This window comes from Toxoplasma gondii, chromosome II, assembly GCF_000006565.2.
Source record: "Toxoplasma gondii ME49 chromosome II, whole genome shotgun sequence".
In the NCBI taxonomy this organism is placed as follows: Eukaryota; Apicomplexa; class Conoidasida; order Eucoccidiorida; family Sarcocystidae; genus Toxoplasma; species Toxoplasma gondii.
This window is the reverse complement of record NC_031469.1, coordinates 41,849-61,822: the sequence shown is the minus strand read 5'-3', so window position 1 is coordinate 61,822 and position 19,974 is coordinate 41,849. Positions and strand designations below refer to the sequence as shown.

The window sequence follows — 19,974 nt, the reverse complement described above, 5'->3', positions numbered from 1 at the left end:
GGTCGCGGTATCCGAGCAAAAAGTCCGAGTTTGACCGGGCGCGACTTGCGACGAAAACGCTCGCGTGCAAAGCGCGCAGCGCGAAAGCTTGCAGTGTGCATACACCCGAGAGGTGGGGCGTCTTGAGTGTGTCTCTCGGAAAAAGCGCGAAAAACGCGTTTCGAGCTGGTTCTCCCAGCCTTTCTGCGCTTGTCCTTCTTTCGAGCGCGGAACTCGAAAACTCTAGCGAGTTCCGCCGCCGTTGACGCCTGAGGGCACAGCGCACAGAGCGAGGACCCCCGGGTGTATGTACACTCGCTGTTTGGCGGGCAACGTGGTTTGCTCGTGAATTTCCAGCGGTTTTCGTCGATCCTTTCTGGCCTCGGGCGTTCCTTCGTTTCTCTGAAGATTCACACTGCTGTAGAGCTTCTTTCTGCTTCTTTCCTTTCGCCGAACGACCCTGTTAGCTCGAGCCTCGAGCGTTTCGCACGGTGGCCGGCTACGTCTCGCTTCCGAGGTCTGCCCAAGCGTCGTCGCTCTCTCCTTCTTCTGTATGTTTCTCTCCTCGCGTTCCCCGCTTGCGTCTCCGCGGTCCGTCCCCCTTCTTGGACGCCCAGGCGTCTTCGATCTCCTCACCTGGGCTCGCGTTCTTTTTTTTTGGTAACGCTTGGCTGCCGCGTGGACAGAGAGCGGTGTCCTGTCTCGCACAACGACCTGCAACAGGTCGCTCTTTTTCAACTACTAGTTTCCGAGTAACTCCTCGCTCTTCGCAACTGCTTTCCTTCGCGCTCGCTTCTGTCAGAGTGCCCAGCTTCTCTCTCTTCCCCTGCCTCGTCGTCGTTCTCTCCCTGTTGTCTCCTGTGCTTCTTCGTCTTCTTTCTCTTCCTTCTTCTTCTCTTTGTCTTCTTCTGTCTCTTCGTCTGCTCCCATTCGTTTTTCGTCCTCAATCTCCTTGGTGGTTCTCCTTCCTCAGCGTCTCCGTCTCTCTTGGGAAACCCCCCTCCCCCACCCGCGCTGCGTCTTCCCTCCAGCGTCTGCGTCGTCTTCGCTCTCTTTTTCCTCGTTCTTATTGTGTCGTTCTTTCACCGCACATGCAGCGAGGATGCTCGCCGCCGAACTGGCCGATGGAGGCGAGGAGGAAGATGTTCCGACGCTGCAGCGCGTCTGCCAGCTGGCGAACAGCTCAGTGAGTTTTGAATCGGAAAAAAAGCATGAGAGCGGCAGAACGCCCTGGCGCTGAAGTCTCCAGAGAAACTGGGGAGAGTTCAACGGGCAACAGAGTCTCATTCGCGAGCGCCACACGACAATGAGGAGGCTCGACGCCAGTAAAAGGCACTGCTATCCAGCCGCTGCAGCTGCTTCGCTTCTTTCTGTCTCTTCTCTTCGTCTCTCTCCTCCTCTTCCTCCGTCCCACTGTCTCTCTCCATTGCTCTGTTTCCCTATTTTGCTCTTCCATTCTCGCTTTTTCTCGGTCGTCATCGCGTTACTTCCTCCAGTATTCTTCTTCCTCTTCGTCTCTTTCCTTTCCCTTCGTCTCTTTCCTTTCCCTTCGTCTCTCTCCTCCTCTTCCTCTCGCTCGCATTTATCTCTTCATCTTTGAGCGACCCTCTTTCCTCTATCTCTCTCTGTGTCCGTCTTCTTGTTTCTCTCCCTCTCTCCACCGTTTGTTCTCTTCTTTTCTTCTTCTCCCTCCCTCTCTCCTTTTCCGCTCGCCTGCGGTCGCTGCGCTGTCTCTCACCTCCCTTGTGTCTGTCTCCTCTCTGTCTCTTCAGGTCCCCGTCCAGCGGGTGTTGAGCGTCTCGCTGTTGGTGGATTTCCTGGCCGACTCAGTGGCTGCGGCGACGGTGCCTCGCGGCCTCCTCCAGCCGCTTCTCTACGGCCTCGCCTCTCTTCCGCCTCCCGCGCCTCCGCCGTCCCGCCACCCTGTCAGTCCCAGACAAGACGCGCCTCCCACCGCAAGCCTCCCCGGCTCCAGCGCCGCATGCAACGCCTGCAGCGCCGGCCCGGCGGCTTCGGGTGTAGGCACACCCGAGCTGGCGCAGAGCGCAGCGGCTCCCGAGGCGAAGGCAGTGTCAGGAGCTGCTGGCTCGGCGTCTACGCGCTCGTTTTCTTTCCTTTTTTCTGGAGTCGGCTTGGGTGGTGCTTTTCCCTTTCGATTCGGCGAGCCTTCCGGAAAGAAGGAAAAAGCCGAAAGTCAAACTGCAGAAGCTGTGGCAGCCGTACGAAAGGCACTCTGCGCTCGCAGTGGAGATATCGCTGCGTGTCTCATCCAGGCTGATCCCGAGCAAGGGTGAGAAAGAATTCCAGTTTCGAGCCGTCCTTGCAAGTCCACTGCGCCTGCATTTCATTGCTCTCTGTGTCTGAATGGCCCTCTCTGTCTGAATGGATAGGTGTGTCTTCGTGTGGGCGCATGCAGTTTTCTCTGTCGCTGGATTCGCGCGTATCTGCCTGTCTTTCGTCATCGCGCCCATGGTCTTCTGAGTTCCTTACGTGGATAAATGCTTTTCCGTGTGTTTACAAGTCGGGGAGACTGCCAACGGATCCATCCACGCCTCGGTTTCTCTCGCGTTTGGCGAATAGGCAAGCAGGAGAGGAAGTTCCGGGTGCTTCCTCGCGTTGTCTTTCCTGTACACAGTGGCCGCCCGGGTCGTCCAGACAGTCTGGCAGGCCGCGTGTGAGGCTAAACGGCTGCGGTCGTTCAGCTGGAAGTTTTTTTCTGTTCGTCCCGGCTTTCTCATCTGTAGTCGCCTCAAATTCCCTTGCGTCCGGGTGCAGGAAAAACTCGTGAAACAGGCTGCTCCGTAAACGCTTCGTCTCTCCTTTCTTCGTCTCTGTCTCACCCTGTCTCTGTGCCGCTCGCTGCCTCTCCCCGACACTCTCGGCGCCGCGGCTGTCTGTTTTGTCTCCTTCGTTGTGTGGCGGTCCTTTCCCCCGGTGTCTTCGCGTGAGGAGAAATGCGAGAAAAAAGAGAGTCCGTCTTGCGTTTCCAGGTACTCGTACGTACACCAAGACCTGCTTCCGCTGTACGAACAGCTTCTCCAGGCTGCAGACGACTGGGCCACCAAGGCCGCTGCCGCAGACGCCGTTCTCTTGCTGGCGACGCACCTGAGGTCGGACGTCCCCCAGTTGCTGCGTTATGCAATCGCCGTACACTCGTAGTCTCTCGTGAACTCAACATCTACACTTATATTCATATGCACAAATATATATATATATATATATATATATATATTGCCACAATATATATAATCATATATATTTTTATATTGATACACTGTATGCATATATATATATATATGAGTACATACTCATTTACATACATATATCTATATATATTCATACGTATGTATACATATATATATATATATATATATATGTATGTATTTATTGTCAATATGCTCGACATGTTTATGTATGTGTACAGATGTATGCATAGATCATTGATATAAATAAGCATAGTATGCATGACTTTTTGACGGCAATCGCTAAATGAGTTTGTCGTTGCGTTCCGCCACTGGGTGGTGCATCTCGTACGTGGAGGGTTCTTTCTGTCTCTGCGCGGCGTGACTTTTCTTTCAGAGCGAAGGACAGGCTCGAGCGAGTTCTTCCGATCGCTTTGCGGCTGTCGAATTGTTTGGAGCAGCCGGAGCTGCGAATTCTCGCCGTTGGATTTCTTCATCTTCTTTTTGACATTTCTTCGTCGGTTGTCTCCTCGCACTTCCTCCTTCCTCAACTTCTCTTCCTCGCTGACGAAGATCACGAACCTGCTGTTCGCCGCTGCGCTCTTCGTCACGTAGCCGTCGTGAGTTTTGCTTCTTCTCCTCTCATCTTTCTCGTCTCTATTTTCTCCATCGTCTGTCTGTTTCTTCCACTCGTCGCTCTCCATGATTCTTTTCTCGTGCCCTCGCTTTTTCTGTACCCATCTTTCCTCGCCTCTTAAACTGCTTCATGCCCGCCTGTCCACTCTCAAAGGCATCCGGCTGTAGAGATCTATGCTCCGAATGCGGTTATATATATATACATATATATATATATATATATAAATGCCCTATATGCATATGTATATGCCCTTTTGTTTGTAGGTTTGTATAAATGTGAATGCATGCATACGTGTAATCATGCTTATGTAAATATGCGTGTAGGTGTTTGTGCTGGGATACGTGGATTTTGAGGTGTACAGGAAGATTCGTATTTTTCGCTTCTTGGATTTCTGCGTCAGCTTCTGAAAGGTTTCAGACGTCTGTGAGGTGAAGAGGAGATCAGAGCCTCTGGCGAAAAGTCGCGCGTCTGTAGGTGGAAATGAGGGAGGAGTTTCTTCTCCACGTCCGAATCCGATTTGAGTCTTCGCTTCGTTCGCTGTGTGTTCTGCGCCTTTCCCAGATTTCCTCTTCTCTCGACCCGGCTCTGTTCTCTGCTCGCGTCTTGCCTTCCTTCGAAAGACTGTGGAGAAGGAGAGCCTTCCAAGACCGAGGCGCAGACCCGTCGGTGCGCGCGGCGGCCGTATGTTCTCTCTACGACATTGCCAAGGTGCTCCAAACAAAAACCGAAGAAAGTGGAGAAACGAAGGCTCGCCACATCCCGCGAAAACTCCGACTCGGGATGGCGTTGAGTCGACCGACGAAAAGAGCAAAAACAGGGCGCGAGAAGAAACGAAAAGCGAAAAGGAGCGAAAAGAGAGGAAAAAGTGAGAGAGGGAGGAAGTAGAGACTGTGGGAGAGGATTCAAAAGAAGGCGATCATCGCACGACAGACTCGACCAGCAGCTTTCCTGTTTGTCACTTTGCCCGATCTGCGAGAACTTTGGACGTTGTGATTTTCAGTGAGTTGCATGCAAGTGGTTTTTCCCCGTTTTGTTTTGTGCAGCCGTCTCTCTCCTATCCTGCGAGGTTTCTTCTCACTTCGTTTTCTTTCCGTTTTTACGTGACTTTCCACGTCCTCCGCTTTTTGCTTTTCCTCTGACCAGTGTGCGTACCTCAGGGCGACCGACTCTGGCGATGGTTTCTGAAAGGTTTCCTCCCTGTTTTCTCAGGCTTCGCGCCTCTCCGTTCGTCTTCGACTTCTCCTCCCTGCAGTGGAAGAAGTTCTTCGCGATCCTTCCCCGTGGGTCATCTTCTTCCACCGATTTCCTCCACGCTTTCTTTTCTCGTTCCGGCCGCCTCCTTGGCTCTCTTCGTTTTTTCTCTCTCTGTGTCACTGCCTCCTTCAGCTCTCGATGTAGTCTCCTCTCCGTCGATCACTCCAGCATCTGTTAGGAGCAGTGATTGCGCGTTGTCAAGATATGCGACAGCAGCGATGCGTTTCTCACGCGCAGACAGAGCAGAGGAGGCGTACCGTTGCTGTCGTAGAACCTTGAACTTCAATGCTCGCGTCTCCTGTCTCTCTTGCCTTCCGTGTGGCTCTGCTCTCTGACGTTTGCGTTGCCTTCTCCTCTTCTTTCTTCCTCTGCTCGTCGCAGAGTCGTCCGCTTCGCTGCGCAGCAGCAGCTGGGCCGCTTCCTCTCCTCTGTCGGCGCATGCGTTGACCCAGCGTACACGAAGGAAGCTTTGCGCGTCGAAGCTGAGGAGTGTCGAGACGCCAGACAGCAGCGGCGAGAGAAGAGGACAGACAACGAGTTTCCTCTCTCCCGCGAAAGCGCGCTTGTGGCCTCCAAGGAAGGATCAGAAGGCGCGCAACAGAACTCTGAAGAAGAATCGAGCGCCGCGTCTCCTTGTGTCCCTCCTGGAGCATCGACCCAGGAAGAGGAGAGAAGAACGGACGGAGGGAAGCCAGCGGAGGAGAGTCCGCAGCCAGAGAGGAAACGAGTCTCCGATGCGTCTTCCTCTCCGGCGCGTCTCCGGGCGCGTTGCGCCACAATCGGACCTGAAGCTGCAGAGAGAGATGCCCACAGCTCGTGCGGAGAGAAGAGAACGGGAGAAAAGAAAGACAGAGAAGCAAAGAGAGATGGAGAGAGAGAAGACGGGAGACCAGAAAGGGAGAAAGAACGAGACGAAAACGAACGAGGAGAGAAGGCGAGAGAAGAGAAAGAGAAAGAAGAGGAAGCGAGAGAAGAGGAAGAGAGAGAAGAGAAGCTTCTCTCTCGAATCGACCCAGAGGCAGTCTCCGCTTCCATCGCGGCTCTGATTAAACTTTTTGCGCAGCTGGCAACAGGCGACGCCACGCTGTTTGATGAAGCAGAAGAGGCAGCCGAGTTGGTCGTAAAAGGGAAGGGAGAAAGCGAGAAGAGAACTTTCTTTTTTGGCGCCGTTTCGTCAGGGACCTACCCCACGGGAAGGCTCGACGGTGAGAGGCGCCGGGCCTGAAGGAAGAAAGAGAAGACAACAGACACCAAACTCAGTCGAACGCGACGCGGAAAAACTGCTCACTTTTCTTGACGGGGTTCTTCTACTCCTTGAGGCTTGGCATTGTGCTGTGACTCCGTTTCCACTTTTTCCAGTGTCGTTCTTCTTCTTCAGCTTCCTGTGACATCCGAGTGCGTTCTCTGCTTGCTGCCGACTTCCGCGTCCTGATATCTCGCCTCTTTTCCGAGTCCTGTATGTTTGTGTTTTGTGGCGCCCATCCGTTCTTGGTTTTCGTTTCGCCTGCTATTCGTTGTATGTCTCGTCAGTAAACAACCGTCGGTCGTCAAAGGACCATCTTCTTCGGCACTCAGAGTGTCACCGTTATCGTCTCTCTTCTTGTTACTTTTACCTTTTTTCATAGTTTTCCACGTTTCTCCATTTTTCTCGGTTTTTGTCTCACTGTTTCCCCCTCTGTTTTATTTTTTTCAGACTCTGCGAGCCCATCGGCTCTCATCGCTTCCACGCTGGACCAGCAGGGATCGCCGCCTGCGTCATCGCCGGGAACGTGTGTTTGTCGCTGTTGTCGCCGTTCGACTCTGTCTACTTTCCAGAACTCTCCTTCGCTGTCTCCTTCTCTCTCGCCTTCGCTCTCAGCTTCTCTGTCGTCGCCACTCTCTCTCGCCTCCTCTCCCCACACCCTTCTCTCGCACTTCTCTCTGGCGCAGGCGAGCTCGGCTGCAGGCGGATCTCCCTCAGCGCCCTCCTCTCTCTTCTTCTCTTCTTCTGCGTCTTCGCTGTCTGTCCCCGCTTCGTCTTTCTCGTCTGCAGGGTGGGGAGAACCTGCGACGCACTCTGCCGCTTGCTGCGCTTTCGCCTTCGCTGCCGTCGCGACAGCCGCAGGGCCGCGCGGGTGGCCGCTCCTCAGCGACGCCTTTCGCATCCTCGTCAGACACCACTGCAAGCATGTGAGTGCATGCGCGAAGAAGAAGGAAGGTGGAGAAGATGGAGAACGTGCGAAGGGGGGAGAGGAAGCAAACGAGGAAGAAGGAAGGAGGAAGTCAGGAAGAGAAAAAAAGAAGAGGAGTCAAAGGGAGAGGGACAGAGGCGACATTCCGTGTGTCTTACAGGACTCAACTCTTTCTTCGGCTGTGGGGTGCGCCATTTTCAAGATCGAAAGAAAGCTGCGTTCTCGCGATCTGGAAGGGGGATGGCCTCCCTCTCTGCTTGAGATCGTTTATGTGAGGATGTCCTGCAAACCGAACGGCAGCAACGAGAAGTTCGGCCGATACGATTCTCTTCTTCTGCTGTCAGTCGCTTCTCTTGCATCCTTTCAGGTGCGCAAGTCCATCGCTGCATCGTTCCACCTCCTCGTCGCTGTGGCGCTCTCCTCGGCTTCTTCTCTCGGTCCTTCCTCTTCTCCCTCATCTCCTGCAAGTTCTCCCCTTTCTCCCGCCCGACCTTCTTCTCTCCCTCCTTCTCTGTCTTCTTCTCTTTCTTCTTCTCGTCCGCGCTTGTTGCGCGAGCGTGCCTTTTGCGTGAGGCCCGGCGCAGACGGCGAGTCGCTCTTGGGAGAGGAGAGCGAAGGAAAGGAAAGTGAACGAGGCTGCGAGAGAAGCGTTTCTGGAGAGAGAAAGGAAGACGCAGACAGGGAACGCTTTTTCCTCGTTGCTCTCGAGTCTCTGCTTCTCGACAGCGACGTCGGCATACAGGTACTGAGTCCCACAGAAACGCTGCAGAGAAACACTGAAGAGGATGGCATCTCCCGCGCATTTTTCGTGAGGCAGATACAGGCCTCGCCGCATCCTGGAAAGTGAATGGTGATGCCGGCACCTTCGTTAGAACGGAAAGCAGCAGATGTGAGCGCTGCGGTCGTCTTTGCGGCTACAAGACAAGCACTGTTCCTGCATCACCGAAGGTCCTGGATCCTCTTGCCCGTTTCAGGAGTCCCTGTCTATACTTCAACTTCGCGTTCGAAAATCGATTCTCTGCTTCAACACAGAAAGCGCTCCTCAGAGTTGTGTGAACGACAGAGTTCGAGCAGAGTTCACAGACATCGCGAGAGAGAGGCCGATCGTCATGCCGTCTGTGTCTTGTAAACGCTGTTCCGCGCAGATGGCTGTTCTAGGAAGCATTGCCCAGACTATCGCCGCCTTCTCGCCTTCCAGTCGTCTGTCGATCATCGGGGTGAGGTTCTGCTTTCTGTTTTTTTCTTCGTCTTCCCATCCTCATCTTCCTTTGTGTTCTGTCGCGCTTTGCAATAAAGAGACGAAGATGCACCTCACGTTTTCGGTGATCTCTCTGAAAGAAAAACATCGACAAAGCAGATGTGACACGCACCGTTAAACAGTCGCGCAATCCGCGGACATACATATTCAACAACAGCTACGCATGTACATATTTATATATATTTACGTATATATATATACATATATATATATATATATGTATATATATATATATATAAACTATATGCATGTTTATGTGTATACATGTATGGTTGTAGATTGATAGGTCCAGAATATCAGAGCTACCACGAATGAACGCAAAAGAGTATTCCGGTTACCATGATAGATAAATATGTGTGGAGAGAGGATCAGATGGGGAAGAAGGTCCGAGTCAAATTTTTCTTGTGCATGCAGGTGGACAGCAACGTAATATGGTGTACGTATGAGTATTCAGATTGACGCCTGAATTCGTGTCACCATGTTTGTGTGGAGGGCGTAGGGTAGGGTCGGACGCTGTTTGATGTTGAGTCTTCAAATGCTTCGAGTGTCTAGTCACTCTGTGCATTTTTCTGCAGACGTTACAGACCGTGGTGTTTACCTCGGAGTGCTTTTGGAGTTCGCGCTTGCTGCTCGCTCAGCAGCTGGAGGCGCTTTTTCTTCTTCACGATCCTCAGCTGCGTCCGCATCTTCTCTCTCTCGCTTTTACGTGAGTTGTTCACTGGTCTTGCACAGAAGGTTTCGCCGTCCTTCTCCCCAGGTGAAAAGGCACTGGACGATCCCTCAGTAGATGGACGCGAATTCGAGAGTGCACCTCGCCAATGTCTCGGTCGCAGTTACTTTTTCATCTGGCGGAACGCGGGGGAGCAGGAAACGCACAATTCGGGAAGGGAAGGAGAGGGGGAGCTGAGGACGAGAGTCGTCTTGTTTTGTATCTTTTTTCCTTTTCGTCTGGGCCGCGGAAAAATACAGCAGATATCTTTCCACTCTCAGTTCCAGAAGAAAGACGACATCTACAGGTTTCTAGACACACCATGCATGTGTACATTTGGGTTCGGGGGAACTGGCTGTTGTCTTTTTGACAGCTTCGGAGAGAAGATAAAACGATACGCATATGCTTAGAATTATACGTACACATTTTTTATATACTTATCTGTATTCTTTAGGCGTCTATTCACGCAGGTTTAATGTTCTCTGCTTGATGACGCGAATGGCACTCCTGTGGAGAGACGTGGACTTACGTCTACTCGTTACAAGCATTCATATTCCGTTGACGACATTCAAACTCAATACTTAGACGTCTGAAAGCAGTCACATTCACACATGCATACATGCACGCATACACAAAAATGCATTCCTAGATACGTGTATCTGCATACATACAATCATGCATAGATATGTGTGTGTCTGCATGCATGCTTGCGAATATGTACGTCTGCGGAGGGATGCAGCCATGAACAGGTGAGAGCAGCTGGAGAGGGCATGTGTGTGTCTTGGTGCTTTTTGCGCTTTTAGACTCCTTCAGGACTCGACAGCCATCGTGAGGAAGGCGGCATGCCGCTGTACGCCGGCTCTCCTTTCTTCGTGCTGCCGAGACGTTTTCGCTGCGATTCCGGCGGAGCCTCTCCCGCGTTTTGTGCATGAGCTGTCTAGACAGCGGAAGGCGGTCCGCGAGCGAGAAGAGCGAGAAGCGCTCCGCGTTTCGAAGAGCACGAGACGTTTTCAGAGAGAGCCGGCAGAGGAAACAGAGAGAACGGAGAGAACGGATGCGCGAGGAGGACCCGAGCGCCAGGCCGCTGAGGAGGCAAAAACTCCGCAGGGAGACGAAGAAGGAAGGACAGAAGTCGGAGACAGAGAAAGGACAGAGGCCGAACTTCAAAGCCTCCTCACTCGAGGTGATCAAGTGAACGTCATCTGCGATATCCTGGAGACATTTGCCGAGTAAGCATGGAAGAAGATCTCTCTCAACTCGAACGTGAAACGCTGCAGATGTGCCTAAGTTTCTCTGCATGTCTTGTCTTTTCTTCGCATCTTGCGTGCGTCTTTCCTGTCTCTCGACTGTTCCCAGGAGCCCACGATTTGCGATTCGTCAGTTGTTCATTCATATGGCGGACCAAATCATCAGGTGAGACAAGGGGCAAAACTTCCAGGAGAGACGCCAGGACGAAGGCGTTTCTCCAAGGTATGTACCGGTGTGCTCCTGCAACTGCACAGTGGATGTTCCCCTCTACGACTTCCCTTTTTTGGTGTGACAGCTTTGTTTCAACTTTGTGTGAACACTGGATCTCTGCAAGACGGCTCCGACTCTCGACGCCCTGGAGATGGACTCGTCGAGTGAAAGCGCGAGGGAAGAGAAGAGAAATCCGCGTCTGTTGGACATGCCAAAAATTCATGCAAAGGAAGAGTCTTCGGAGGGAACTTTCCGATGTAAATCTTGAATTTCCTCCCTCGTCTGAATATCCCAGGAGAGCTCGAAAAGGGGGAACGAGGAGGAAGCGAGAAGGTCGCAGAAAACAGATGTTTTCTTTGCTTTTTCTCTGCATTCGACTCGACATGACAGGATGTTTTGCCAGTGGATTCGATTCGAGTTGTTCGGACTACGCGTCCAGAGAGATACTCCTTTTCACTTCAATTTCATGAGTGTTGAGATGGTTGGTCGATCTGGTTCATGTCCTTTTTTGCATCAGGACTGAGAGACGAGGCTTTTCTGCCATTTGTAGGGTATCTGATGCGTATCGAGTTAGGTTGGGGATCTCTTCGTCGCAGTCTCCTCGTGGAGAATCGGATATGCTCTCTGGCAAGTCCGTTTGAGTTTCCTTTCTGGAGGATCGGCGTCTTCTTCGCCTTTTCATTCTGTTTCTCCCTCGGTTTTCGTTTCCCTTTTCCATTTCCCCTTCCTGGCTTTCCGTTTCTTTTTCTCTGTCATCTCGTCCATCGTTTCCTTTCTATATCTCCGAACTTGTCCACGGACTTTGTTTGAACGGCGTGTTGTGTCGTTCTCCCCTGTCTTTTTTGCGTTCCACTTTTCTTTACCTTTCCTTCTTTCCTAGGCACTGTCCCCGGAGTCTGTTTGAGCTTTACTTCATGCGCGCGCTCGCGTACCTGTCGAGCGACCGAGTGGCGAACGTGAGGTTGACTTGGGCCAAGCTGCTATTGCCGCATCTGCGCAAGCCAAATGGCAAACTGAAGGACAATTGTTTGGTGAGTTCTTCTACCTCGACCTCTCCTCTGCTTCTCTTCTTCGCCTCGTCGTCTCTTCTTCTCTGATTCTCTGATCTGTCTCCTCTTCTTCCCTTCTTTCTCTCCTCTGCTTCTCTTCTTCTCCTCGTCTCCGCCTCTGCTTCTTTAAAAGGTACATCGAGGACGGCAAAAAAACGTCTTGGGCCAGCGGACACACGAACCGATTCGAAAAGCGCCCCGTGCGTCCTAGCGCATGCAAATGAACAACAGAGAAACATGCAGAGATACACAGGGACGCGCCACAGGGAGGACGTCTCCTCGAATTTAAACACTGGAGAGACGCCCTAGACATATCCACGAATACAGACATAAATAGATACTTATGTATCAATATATACATATGTATATATATATATATATATATATATGTTCATGTATCGACCTGTCTCTCGAATGTCCACGCGTATCTGTTTCAGAGGCCGGTCTGGTTTTGGGGTCTCCACAGCTTGGTATTCGTTTTCCTTCGCGACTTTCGCTTCCGCGTCTGCGTCTGTTTCCGCGTCCCTGGGTCGGTCAGCTGGCTCTGACTCGTGTCTGCGTCCGTGTGGTCCTCGACTTTCGTTCAGCTCGTCTGTGCTGCGAAGAGCCTGCGAAAGACAGAGAGAGACCGAGAAACGCGGTTGCTTCTCGGCAGCTGCGCCCTCGCTGAGGACGAAGACCTCCGGATGGTCGACGGGTGGGAGCTCCGGGATTTCGACCGCGGCAACTTCCGCTGCAGTGAGTGACAAACGCGTCCTCCACTGAAACAGAGTCCTTTGTGTGCAGGCGTCGCGAGGGAACATCCGCATTGTTTGCAGGTAGAAAGAGCGGCACTTCACTCTGATCAGAGAGACAGATAGTGTGGAAGCGCCAGGTGGAGGTAGAGGCAGTCAGGTGCATGCAGACAGCGCAGCAGCTAGGAATTGCAGACAGAAACGGAGACAGGCAAGTCCATTTAGACAAGCACAAAGATTATTGTGTAGGCCCGAAGAGACCGACGAGAGCCGGACACATGAACCTAGACCTAGTGGCGTCTTGGACATCGACCTCCATGGAGGTGCGTTTTGAGGCTTTTCCAGACATGTGTGTGGAAGGATCTCGTCTGTTTGCGGCGGGGGTCTGATGGAGACTGAGAGGCCGGAAAGAGCGAATGAAGGATACAGAAACCTGGGAGGTCTGTGAGCGATTTCAGATCCTTCGTTTCGGTGTTTTCTTCTTCGTAGGAAGCCAAGGGAGCAGCACGACGGACCTCGACTTGGCGCGAAACGCGCGAGCCACACAGCGTTGCTCGCTTTTGCCTGATGCTGTCGGCGATGCGGCAGAGGCGTTGGTCGGTCGCAGAGAGACGGAAGGAACCTACAGTGGAAGGAGAGAGCGCAATCCCGAGAAGGAGCTCGGGGACGTCTCTGCGAGAAGAACGGCCGCGTCAGAAGCTGAGGTCGTGTCAGGAGACAGTGACACCGAGGCGGGTGACTCTGGGGAGACGCGTGTCTCTCAAGAGGAGACACGGCAGGTTTTGACTGTCTCTGAAAAGCATGTCGAAGCAACCAGGGCCTCCGAATCGTCTGTAGGGAGACAGCTGTCCCCACAAGAACGGCCAGAGAGAGGCCGAGAAACTCGAGAGGGCGAGGAAGCGATTTCAGCGTCTCTCGAGAAGGAAGAGATACAGACGGCCGCGGCCCAGCTGTTGGTTCTGGGGATCGAAGCCAAGGCCTCCCTGGGCGGGGATCGGCCGCGGGGCCCAACTCGCTTAAAGGGGAGTGTTGACAGCTTAGACCCAGGGGGACTTGAGGCGCTCAGCGCGACAGGGGAAGTCTTGCAGGGCGGAGAACGCGAAGCAGAGAAACACGAAGGTGAAGCGAGAGATGTAGACGAAGTGTGTGCTCTTACCGAGTTTCTTTTGGAAGAAGAAAAGGTTTTTTCGCATGCAGGACGCGACAGTGCCCTCGCTGGGTGGGAGGGGACCCTGAAAGAGGCCACCAACGCAGAGTTTCGGGCGGCAGTCGCCGCAGCACAAGAGTTGACGGAAAGGGAAAGTAAAGCCTCAAGAGGAAGAGAAGCGCAGGTTTCATCCGCGAGAGAAGAGAAAGCCTCAACGGGAGAAGAGAAGCCTCGAGAACGTAGCGAGTCCGAGGCGGTGTTGTCCTTGGGAGGGCGCTCGTCTCCGTTGTCCGATTCAGAGGCCCGCGAAACAGGAGATTCGCCGGTCCGTAGTTCGAGTTCTCGATCGCCGGTTTCGCTCGAAAGTTGCTCGCGAATTTCGCCTTCGTCCCCGACTTTGTCTCCGGTGTGGAGAGCGAAGGAGGAAACGGGGCGTGTCTTAGTTGTAGAAGAGAGCACATTTAGAGACAAGACAGAAGACACACTTGACGCCATCTACGGCATGCCTAGAAGTCCGCAAATCGTTCCCGCAGGGATCCTTGGCGTGGAAGACACGGCCGTAGGCAGAGGTTCGTACTGGGGTATGGATTCGGAAGAGCTGAAGAGCGCAGCCTCTGCAGATGTCTCTGCTGTCGAGGCAGTCGAGGCCTTTTGGGGTCGACCGAGCGATGAAGAGGGTGCTCGAGAAGCGAGTGGAGACGAATACAAAAGGGATGGAAACTGGGAAGCCAAAGCGACGGCCGGTTGTGAAGCGAGGACAAGAGTGCCGGGGAAAAAGGACTCGATAAGTCGATGTCCAGAAGAAGTGTCAAGGAAACCTCTCTAAACAGCGTACCTGTGGCTGCATAGAGGCGGAGAGAATACTGCGAACGAGGAATGCCCAAGTATCAGAAGGGAGCAGGGAAACAGACGACACCAGAACAGCGTGGAGAGTCCAAGACGAAGGATGCTCTGCAAAGAGAAGGGCGCTGAAGGGAGCAACAGGACGGGGAAAGAGCGAGAATGCGCGAAGGTGGTAAGAGAGGCAGATGATTAATGGACAGCAAGAAAGCCATGAGGTAAGAAGGACTAAAAGACGGCAAAAAGTGTGTGAGGTGCAGGGGGGAAGCGGAATGTGAGGACGAGGCAAACACGTAGATTAACAGACACCGGAAGTTCTTCAGAGGGCAAGGATGCGTGACCGATGAGGGATAGACACAGAAGAGGAAGACGAATAGAGGATGAGACGTCTGAGGGACAGAAAAACTCATCTGGGGTCGTAACCGGAAACGGACAAAGGTTTCAAGAACATTTTCAATCGAACGAGGAACAGAGATGTGAAAGGCCGCTTATTGTGCCGAGAAATGCCACAGGATCAGGCACGAGTCACTTCTGACGGCACACGTATCGGAAGCAGAGTGGTAGGCATCTTTTGTTTAGAATTTGGAGAGAAAAGTAACCTTATGTCTTTTAGTGAGTGTGGCTCGTGCAACGAACTGAAAAAAATGCGGCAGGGGACGCCACTACAAATTAAACCCGATACTCAGAATACAGGGAACTTAGTTAATACTGCACTTTTGAAATGTACACTGGAAGCGGCTAAACATGATGCACTGTACATTATGGCCTTGAGAAGCACAATAGAGACACCACAACGAGCATACAGGCAACACTTTCTCGTCGATGTGGCATCGGAGACACAGAATCAAAAAGCTGAGTCCAGCCCTCAATTTGTCCACGCAGAAGAAACAAACTTTCCACCTGCAGACCTTGGAAAAAGAAGTCGACGCTCTATATGGAATACCGAGGTGCCTTTTGCCGCGGTTTCTACGGAAATCGCTAAGATCTGTTGGTTGCGCTTACGGAAGACGAAATAAATCTAAATTTTGCTTAGAGACGTTTTGCCGTTCATTTGGCGGCGATGAACAGGCGAACTCACAGTTGATCTGGGAGGCTCAGAATCTGCATCATCATGTCTTTGGACCACAAAGGAACTCTCTGAACACATCTGCTGTTTAAGTGGAGCTTTTTCCGTGTGGAGGCATTCTATCCCGTTCAGGATTTAATCTCTTTCAGCGTTTCTCGCCTGTCAGGCCACTGCCTCGTTTACCTGCACGTTTCACCCACTTATATAATCTAAATCGGCTTGCTGGCGTCACATGCATCGCTACAAAGTGTATCCAGCGAAAAAACTGCAGAGGCAGTTGCTGGAGAGGAATGTCAGGTTCGTGGAAATAGTGCCGGATTCGTTGCTGTCTCGGGCTCTGATTAGGCCGTCCTGACGTAAAAGTTGAAGTGCGCATCCAGCGGTACATTTTTGTAAGGTTTTCAACGGTGAATCACTTCGGGTAACACTATCCAGAGCATCTAGCCTTTTGGTACGTCTCCGGAGAGAACGGAGGCACAACTGTTTGTTGGAAAAACCGAACAGGAGTTGAACGTTTCCTAAGGCACTGACGCACTCATACACCCGTTTCACGCAGGGAATCTCAAAGCAGTCCCGCCACTTCTTATCCACGATGATCTGAATATACGCCGACTTGAAAGAAACACGTCCCGCGGGTAAATCGCATTACCCGTCACGATACATCACGACACGTAAGACAAAGTGGGTTCACTCGTGTACCATCAGGTCCAGATATGTGCTTCACAGTCCTCCCTTCCCTGGGGAATCTCAAACGACTTTCTGCAAGACAGAAAACATAAGCAGCAAATGCTAGCGCGACGAATGGATTATAGAGTTGCTTCACACAGGATGGCAGAAAGCGGTACCTGAGGTGTACAGCACAGGCGGCCACTGCTCAGATACACCATGGAAGCATCAGATCTACCCGTTTGCCCTCCCGTGTTTGTCGCTAAAAATGTTTCCGGAGTCGGAAGAAAACGAAACCACGTGTGAATGATTCACAGCGTCTACAACATTGTCACATCCGCGATTCTGCTGGACATTTAAAAGTATTTAGAACGTCCCACGCTTCCTCATGCGTGAGTCCCGGATCGCGAGGCCGGCCCTCTAGAATGCTTTCTCAATTTCAAGGGAGTACTCTGTGGGCGCATAGCAGAGCTTGTGGCTAAATTCGATGTCATCGAAGCCAAGCTCCCGGCACACAAGAGGCTGCTGCATGAAGACTTTTTCTTGCGGACGCATCTTGGAGCAGGAGTAGCGGAGGGCCTCCTTCCATCTTCTGCGCTCTTCTTCAGTTTCCCGCGAGCCCACTCCACAGCAGAACAAGCCGAACACGCCGTTGTCATTTTCTTGCTTCTTCTCCGTGCGAGGCGAACGCACGGTCAGGGCAGTCTCCTCAATGTCGCCGGGTGTGAGGTGGACGCCGGCGTCCTCCTCCGCGGTGGTGTGCAACCACTCTTCAAAGTCTTTGGGAGTTTCTAGACGCATCGGGCTCGCTGTGACTTGTTCATCCACAGGAAACAGGTGCGGGGTCTCAGTTTCCGGGTGAACAGAAGCGATAGGGGACGACTCCGACGAGACCGCGAAGCCTTCGGTGAGGTTTGCCGCGAGCCCTGGGCTAGGATTCTTGTCGAGGCAGTCGTCCTCCCTCTCAGATTCCTCGTCGCTGGACGCAAAGTCGATTTTGTGGGCACCCGGCTTATAGTCGGGGTTATGGAGCTGTTCGACGCGCTCCATGTCTTCCGCGCGGATGTCCCGGCGCTTCACCAGGCTCTTCACTTTCTCCTGCAAAGACTTGCGGGTCTGCTGGCCCGCCGGGCACGGGAGAGGGGGTTCGCGGGAGCGCGAGCGGAGCGAAAGTCGCCGTCGCAAGGAAGAGCTCTCCTTCTTGTCTTCTCCGTCGTTGGAGCAAACGCTGCCCTCGCGGCTAGCTCGGGAGGCGCGCGAAGACAGGGAGAGACGACGCTTCAGCTTCGCGGCAGTGCTCTCCTGGGCACCTTCTCCATCTTCTTCGTTAGCAGACTTTCGCGAGCTGACAGACAGGCGTCTCAGCAAGCGACGACCGCGGCCCTCCTTCTCCACCTCGGAGGATGCGCCTTCTTCCGCTTGCTCATCCGACTCCTTCTCCTTCTTGGATATCGACAGTCTGCGTCTCAGTCGGGACAAGCGGCCTTCCTTGGGTTCGCCCTCGCGCTCCGAGTCGGAGTTGCGTTTCTCATCGCGGGATGAGATGGACAGACGACGCAGAAAGCGTTTGGTACTGCTTTCTTCATCGGCTGCGGGGCTCTTGGGCATGTTCTCTCCCTTCTCGCTTCTTTCCACGGAGCAGTCGCGCGAGAGCGAGAGACGGCGTCTCCACTTGTCTCTGCGGGATTCCGACTTCTCGTTCGTAGGTGAAACTGTCTGGCTCTTGGCTTCAGACACTTGCATCGTCGGCGCGGGTTCGTTCTCTGCTTCTTCTTTCACCGCTGAAACATCCGCAGGCGTTTCTTGCGAGTTAGCCGCCTCATCCTGCTTCTCGGACTGTTCGCCTTCGTTCGCCTTTCCCTTTTCGGCCTCTGCGACGTGTGACTGGCGCCGGCTCCGGTCACCGTCCTTCGACAGCGAGAGTCTTCTCTTCAGACGGCCCAAACGAGACTCAGGCGTGTCGTTCTGCGGGGACGCAGGCTCCGACCCTAGGCCCTTGACGCCGGCAGTTCCTTCCTCGTTGGCAGTGAGACCGCGCTCGACAGAGCGATCGCGCGACAGAGACAGACGGCGTCTCCACTTATCTGTGCGCGACTCTGCCTTCGGACTCGTAGCGAGTTCCTCGGTCTTCTCGCTTGCCTCAGCAGCCGCCGACGTGCTGTCGACCTCGTCGTCGTTGACGGACTTGGAGTCGCCCTTCGTGGCCTTTCCCAGCAGCGCCTTGGCTTTGTTTGCGAAGCTGTTGCGGCGACTCTGTCGGGGCTCCTCGGCGTTGTCCGCCTCGTTGCCCTGTTCGGTGCGCTTTTTTTTCAGACTCAAGAAGGACGGGCGCCGGCTGCCTGCCTTTGGACTGTCTTCGGCCTTAGGAGCAGTCTCGGTGCGTCCAGCTGCTGAAGACGGGGAAGCGGGAAAGGAAGAGCCGCGAGAAACCGCCGCAACCGGAGAAGCTGGAAGGGAATCTTCCCTGGGTTTCCCGGCCGCAGGCGAGGTCACAGTGTCGCTGGCCAGCGGCGACGGCGGAGCCGTGATGTTGAGCGCCATGGGTATTTTGCGAAAGAAACGGAACAAATTGAAGAAACGCGAAGGAAATCACGGAGTCTTGAGGTGATTCCGACAAAAAATGGTGAGGAGTGGCGTACCCTTCGATGGAACAAAGAAATCGACGTACAAGAGCACAGAGCGCGGTGCCGCGGCCACAGGACACGTCTTGCGCAAGACGAGCTGCAAGACCGCGAGCAAGCTAGAGCGGTAGAAAGGAGTGCCCGGCGTAGGAAAAGCCGCGCGACAGCGTCAGTGTTGATCCGCAAATCGATCTGAAAAACCACGATACGCTGTGGTGGGTCAAGGAATCCTTCAAAGAGGATGCATAAGAAAAGTTACGAAAGTGTCACCCCACGGTTGACCCGTCCACGCCAGGCAGCCTGCGAGCCAGTCGCCGCAAGCCACCCTCTCTGCTCGCGGAAGAAGGCTTCAGCAACAGTTTCGACGTTGACGCTCCGCTCTCTGAACCGTGGTCGCGAGTCGATCTCGGGTGTGGCCCTGAGAAGAAGCACGCGACGGCATGGAGTCTGTAATAAAGCAAGTTTCCAAAACGAGAAATGACGCAGCCCCGAACAGTCGTGGGAAAAGAGGAAAAATCGCGTGGAGTGCAAAGTCCCGTGAGAATGAGCTTAATGAATGGACCATGCCTTCTTCTGTGGCGTCTCAGATCGACCGTGGCGTTTAAAGAGGAGGAAAGGGTGTCCGGCGAAAGTATCACAAAAGCCTGCTGCGCGCGAACAGCTGGTTCCACTGCTGCCTAAGCTAACAGTATACCAGCAGTAAACAACGGCTGCTTTAAATATCTTGTTTTCCGGGAACATCGTCCCAATTTTCGTGTAGCAAGGGACGTGTCAACGGAAGCAATGGCGAGCCGCAGAAATATCGCGTGCTACAAACTCGAAACAGAGGGCGCAATCACAGAACACATGAGGTCAGAGGAGTCTTTTTTATGAAGGCGAACCCTAAAATGGCGATGTCTCGTCCTGCAGTTCCCCTTCAGCTTCGCTATTCCCGAGTCAGCCACTGAAGCTCTCTACGAAAGTCCTGTCGGCGTTTTTCAATGTAGCGCGAGGCAGTTTGCCGAGCGGCGACGTCGAGCCTGTGGACAGCCATTGTCACTGCTGCAGCAACTGCTGGGGGCGTATTGCCAGCACATGCTGCATTATAATGTAAATCACTGGTTAACCACCAAGCACGGTGACACAGAGAGCTCGTTTCCACAGACTCTGTTGTTCGACACGAAACTCACATCTGAGTTTCACGTAGTAGGGGTTACGGTAAAC

General features: G+C 53.3%; 2 protein-coding genes across 2 annotated transcripts; one reads left to right on the top strand and one right to left on the bottom strand.

Moving 5' to 3' along the window:
• The first annotated feature begins 145 nt into the window (after positions 1-145).
• On the top strand, positions 146-14,982 carry TGME49_220910 (HEAT repeat-containing protein). Its single transcript, XM_018779902.1, has 16 exons — positions 146-1,165; positions 1,752-2,269; positions 2,970-3,089; positions 3,559-3,781; positions 4,360-4,506; positions 5,008-5,078; positions 5,434-6,257; positions 6,746-7,221; positions 7,591-7,965; positions 8,369-8,440; positions 9,057-9,187; positions 9,994-10,419; positions 10,547-10,603; positions 11,529-11,679; positions 12,285-12,435; positions 12,921-14,982. Exons 1-16 carry the CDS (start codon positions 1,082-1,084, stop codon positions 14,402-14,404), a joined length of 5,310 nt encoding a protein of 1,769 aa, XP_018638249.1. The 5' UTR covers positions 146-1,081; the 3' UTR covers positions 14,405-14,982.
• Positions 14,983-15,804: 822 nt separating this feature from the next.
• Positions 15,805-19,968, bottom strand: TGME49_220900 (hypothetical protein). The gene has a single exon (XM_002369899.2). The coding sequence runs from the start codon at positions 18,689-18,691 to the stop codon at positions 16,571-16,573; it is 2,121 nt and encodes a 706-aa protein (XP_002369940.1). The 5' UTR covers positions 18,692-19,968; the 3' UTR covers positions 15,805-16,570.
• Between the last annotated feature and the right edge of the window lie 6 nt (positions 19,969-19,974).

Bases quoted from the DNA above. Each gene is read 5' to 3' on its own strand.
- TGME49_220910 (XM_018779902.1), top strand. From the start codon at position 1,082: ATGCTCGCCGCCGAACTGGCCGATGGAGGCGAGGAGGAAGATGTTCCG. The intron at 1,166-1,751 runs GTGAGTTTTGAA...CTGTCTCTTCAG, and splicing joins GCCAGCTGGCGAACAGCTCA to GTCCCCGTCCAGCGGGTGTT. The intron at 9,188-9,993 runs GTGAGTTGTTCA...TTGCGCTTTTAG, and splicing joins CTTCTCTCTCTCGCTTTTAC to ACTCCTTCAGGACTCGACAG.
- TGME49_220900 (XM_002369899.2), bottom strand. From the start codon at position 18,691: ATGGCGCTCAACATCACGGCTCCGCCGTCGCCGCTGGCCAGCGACACT.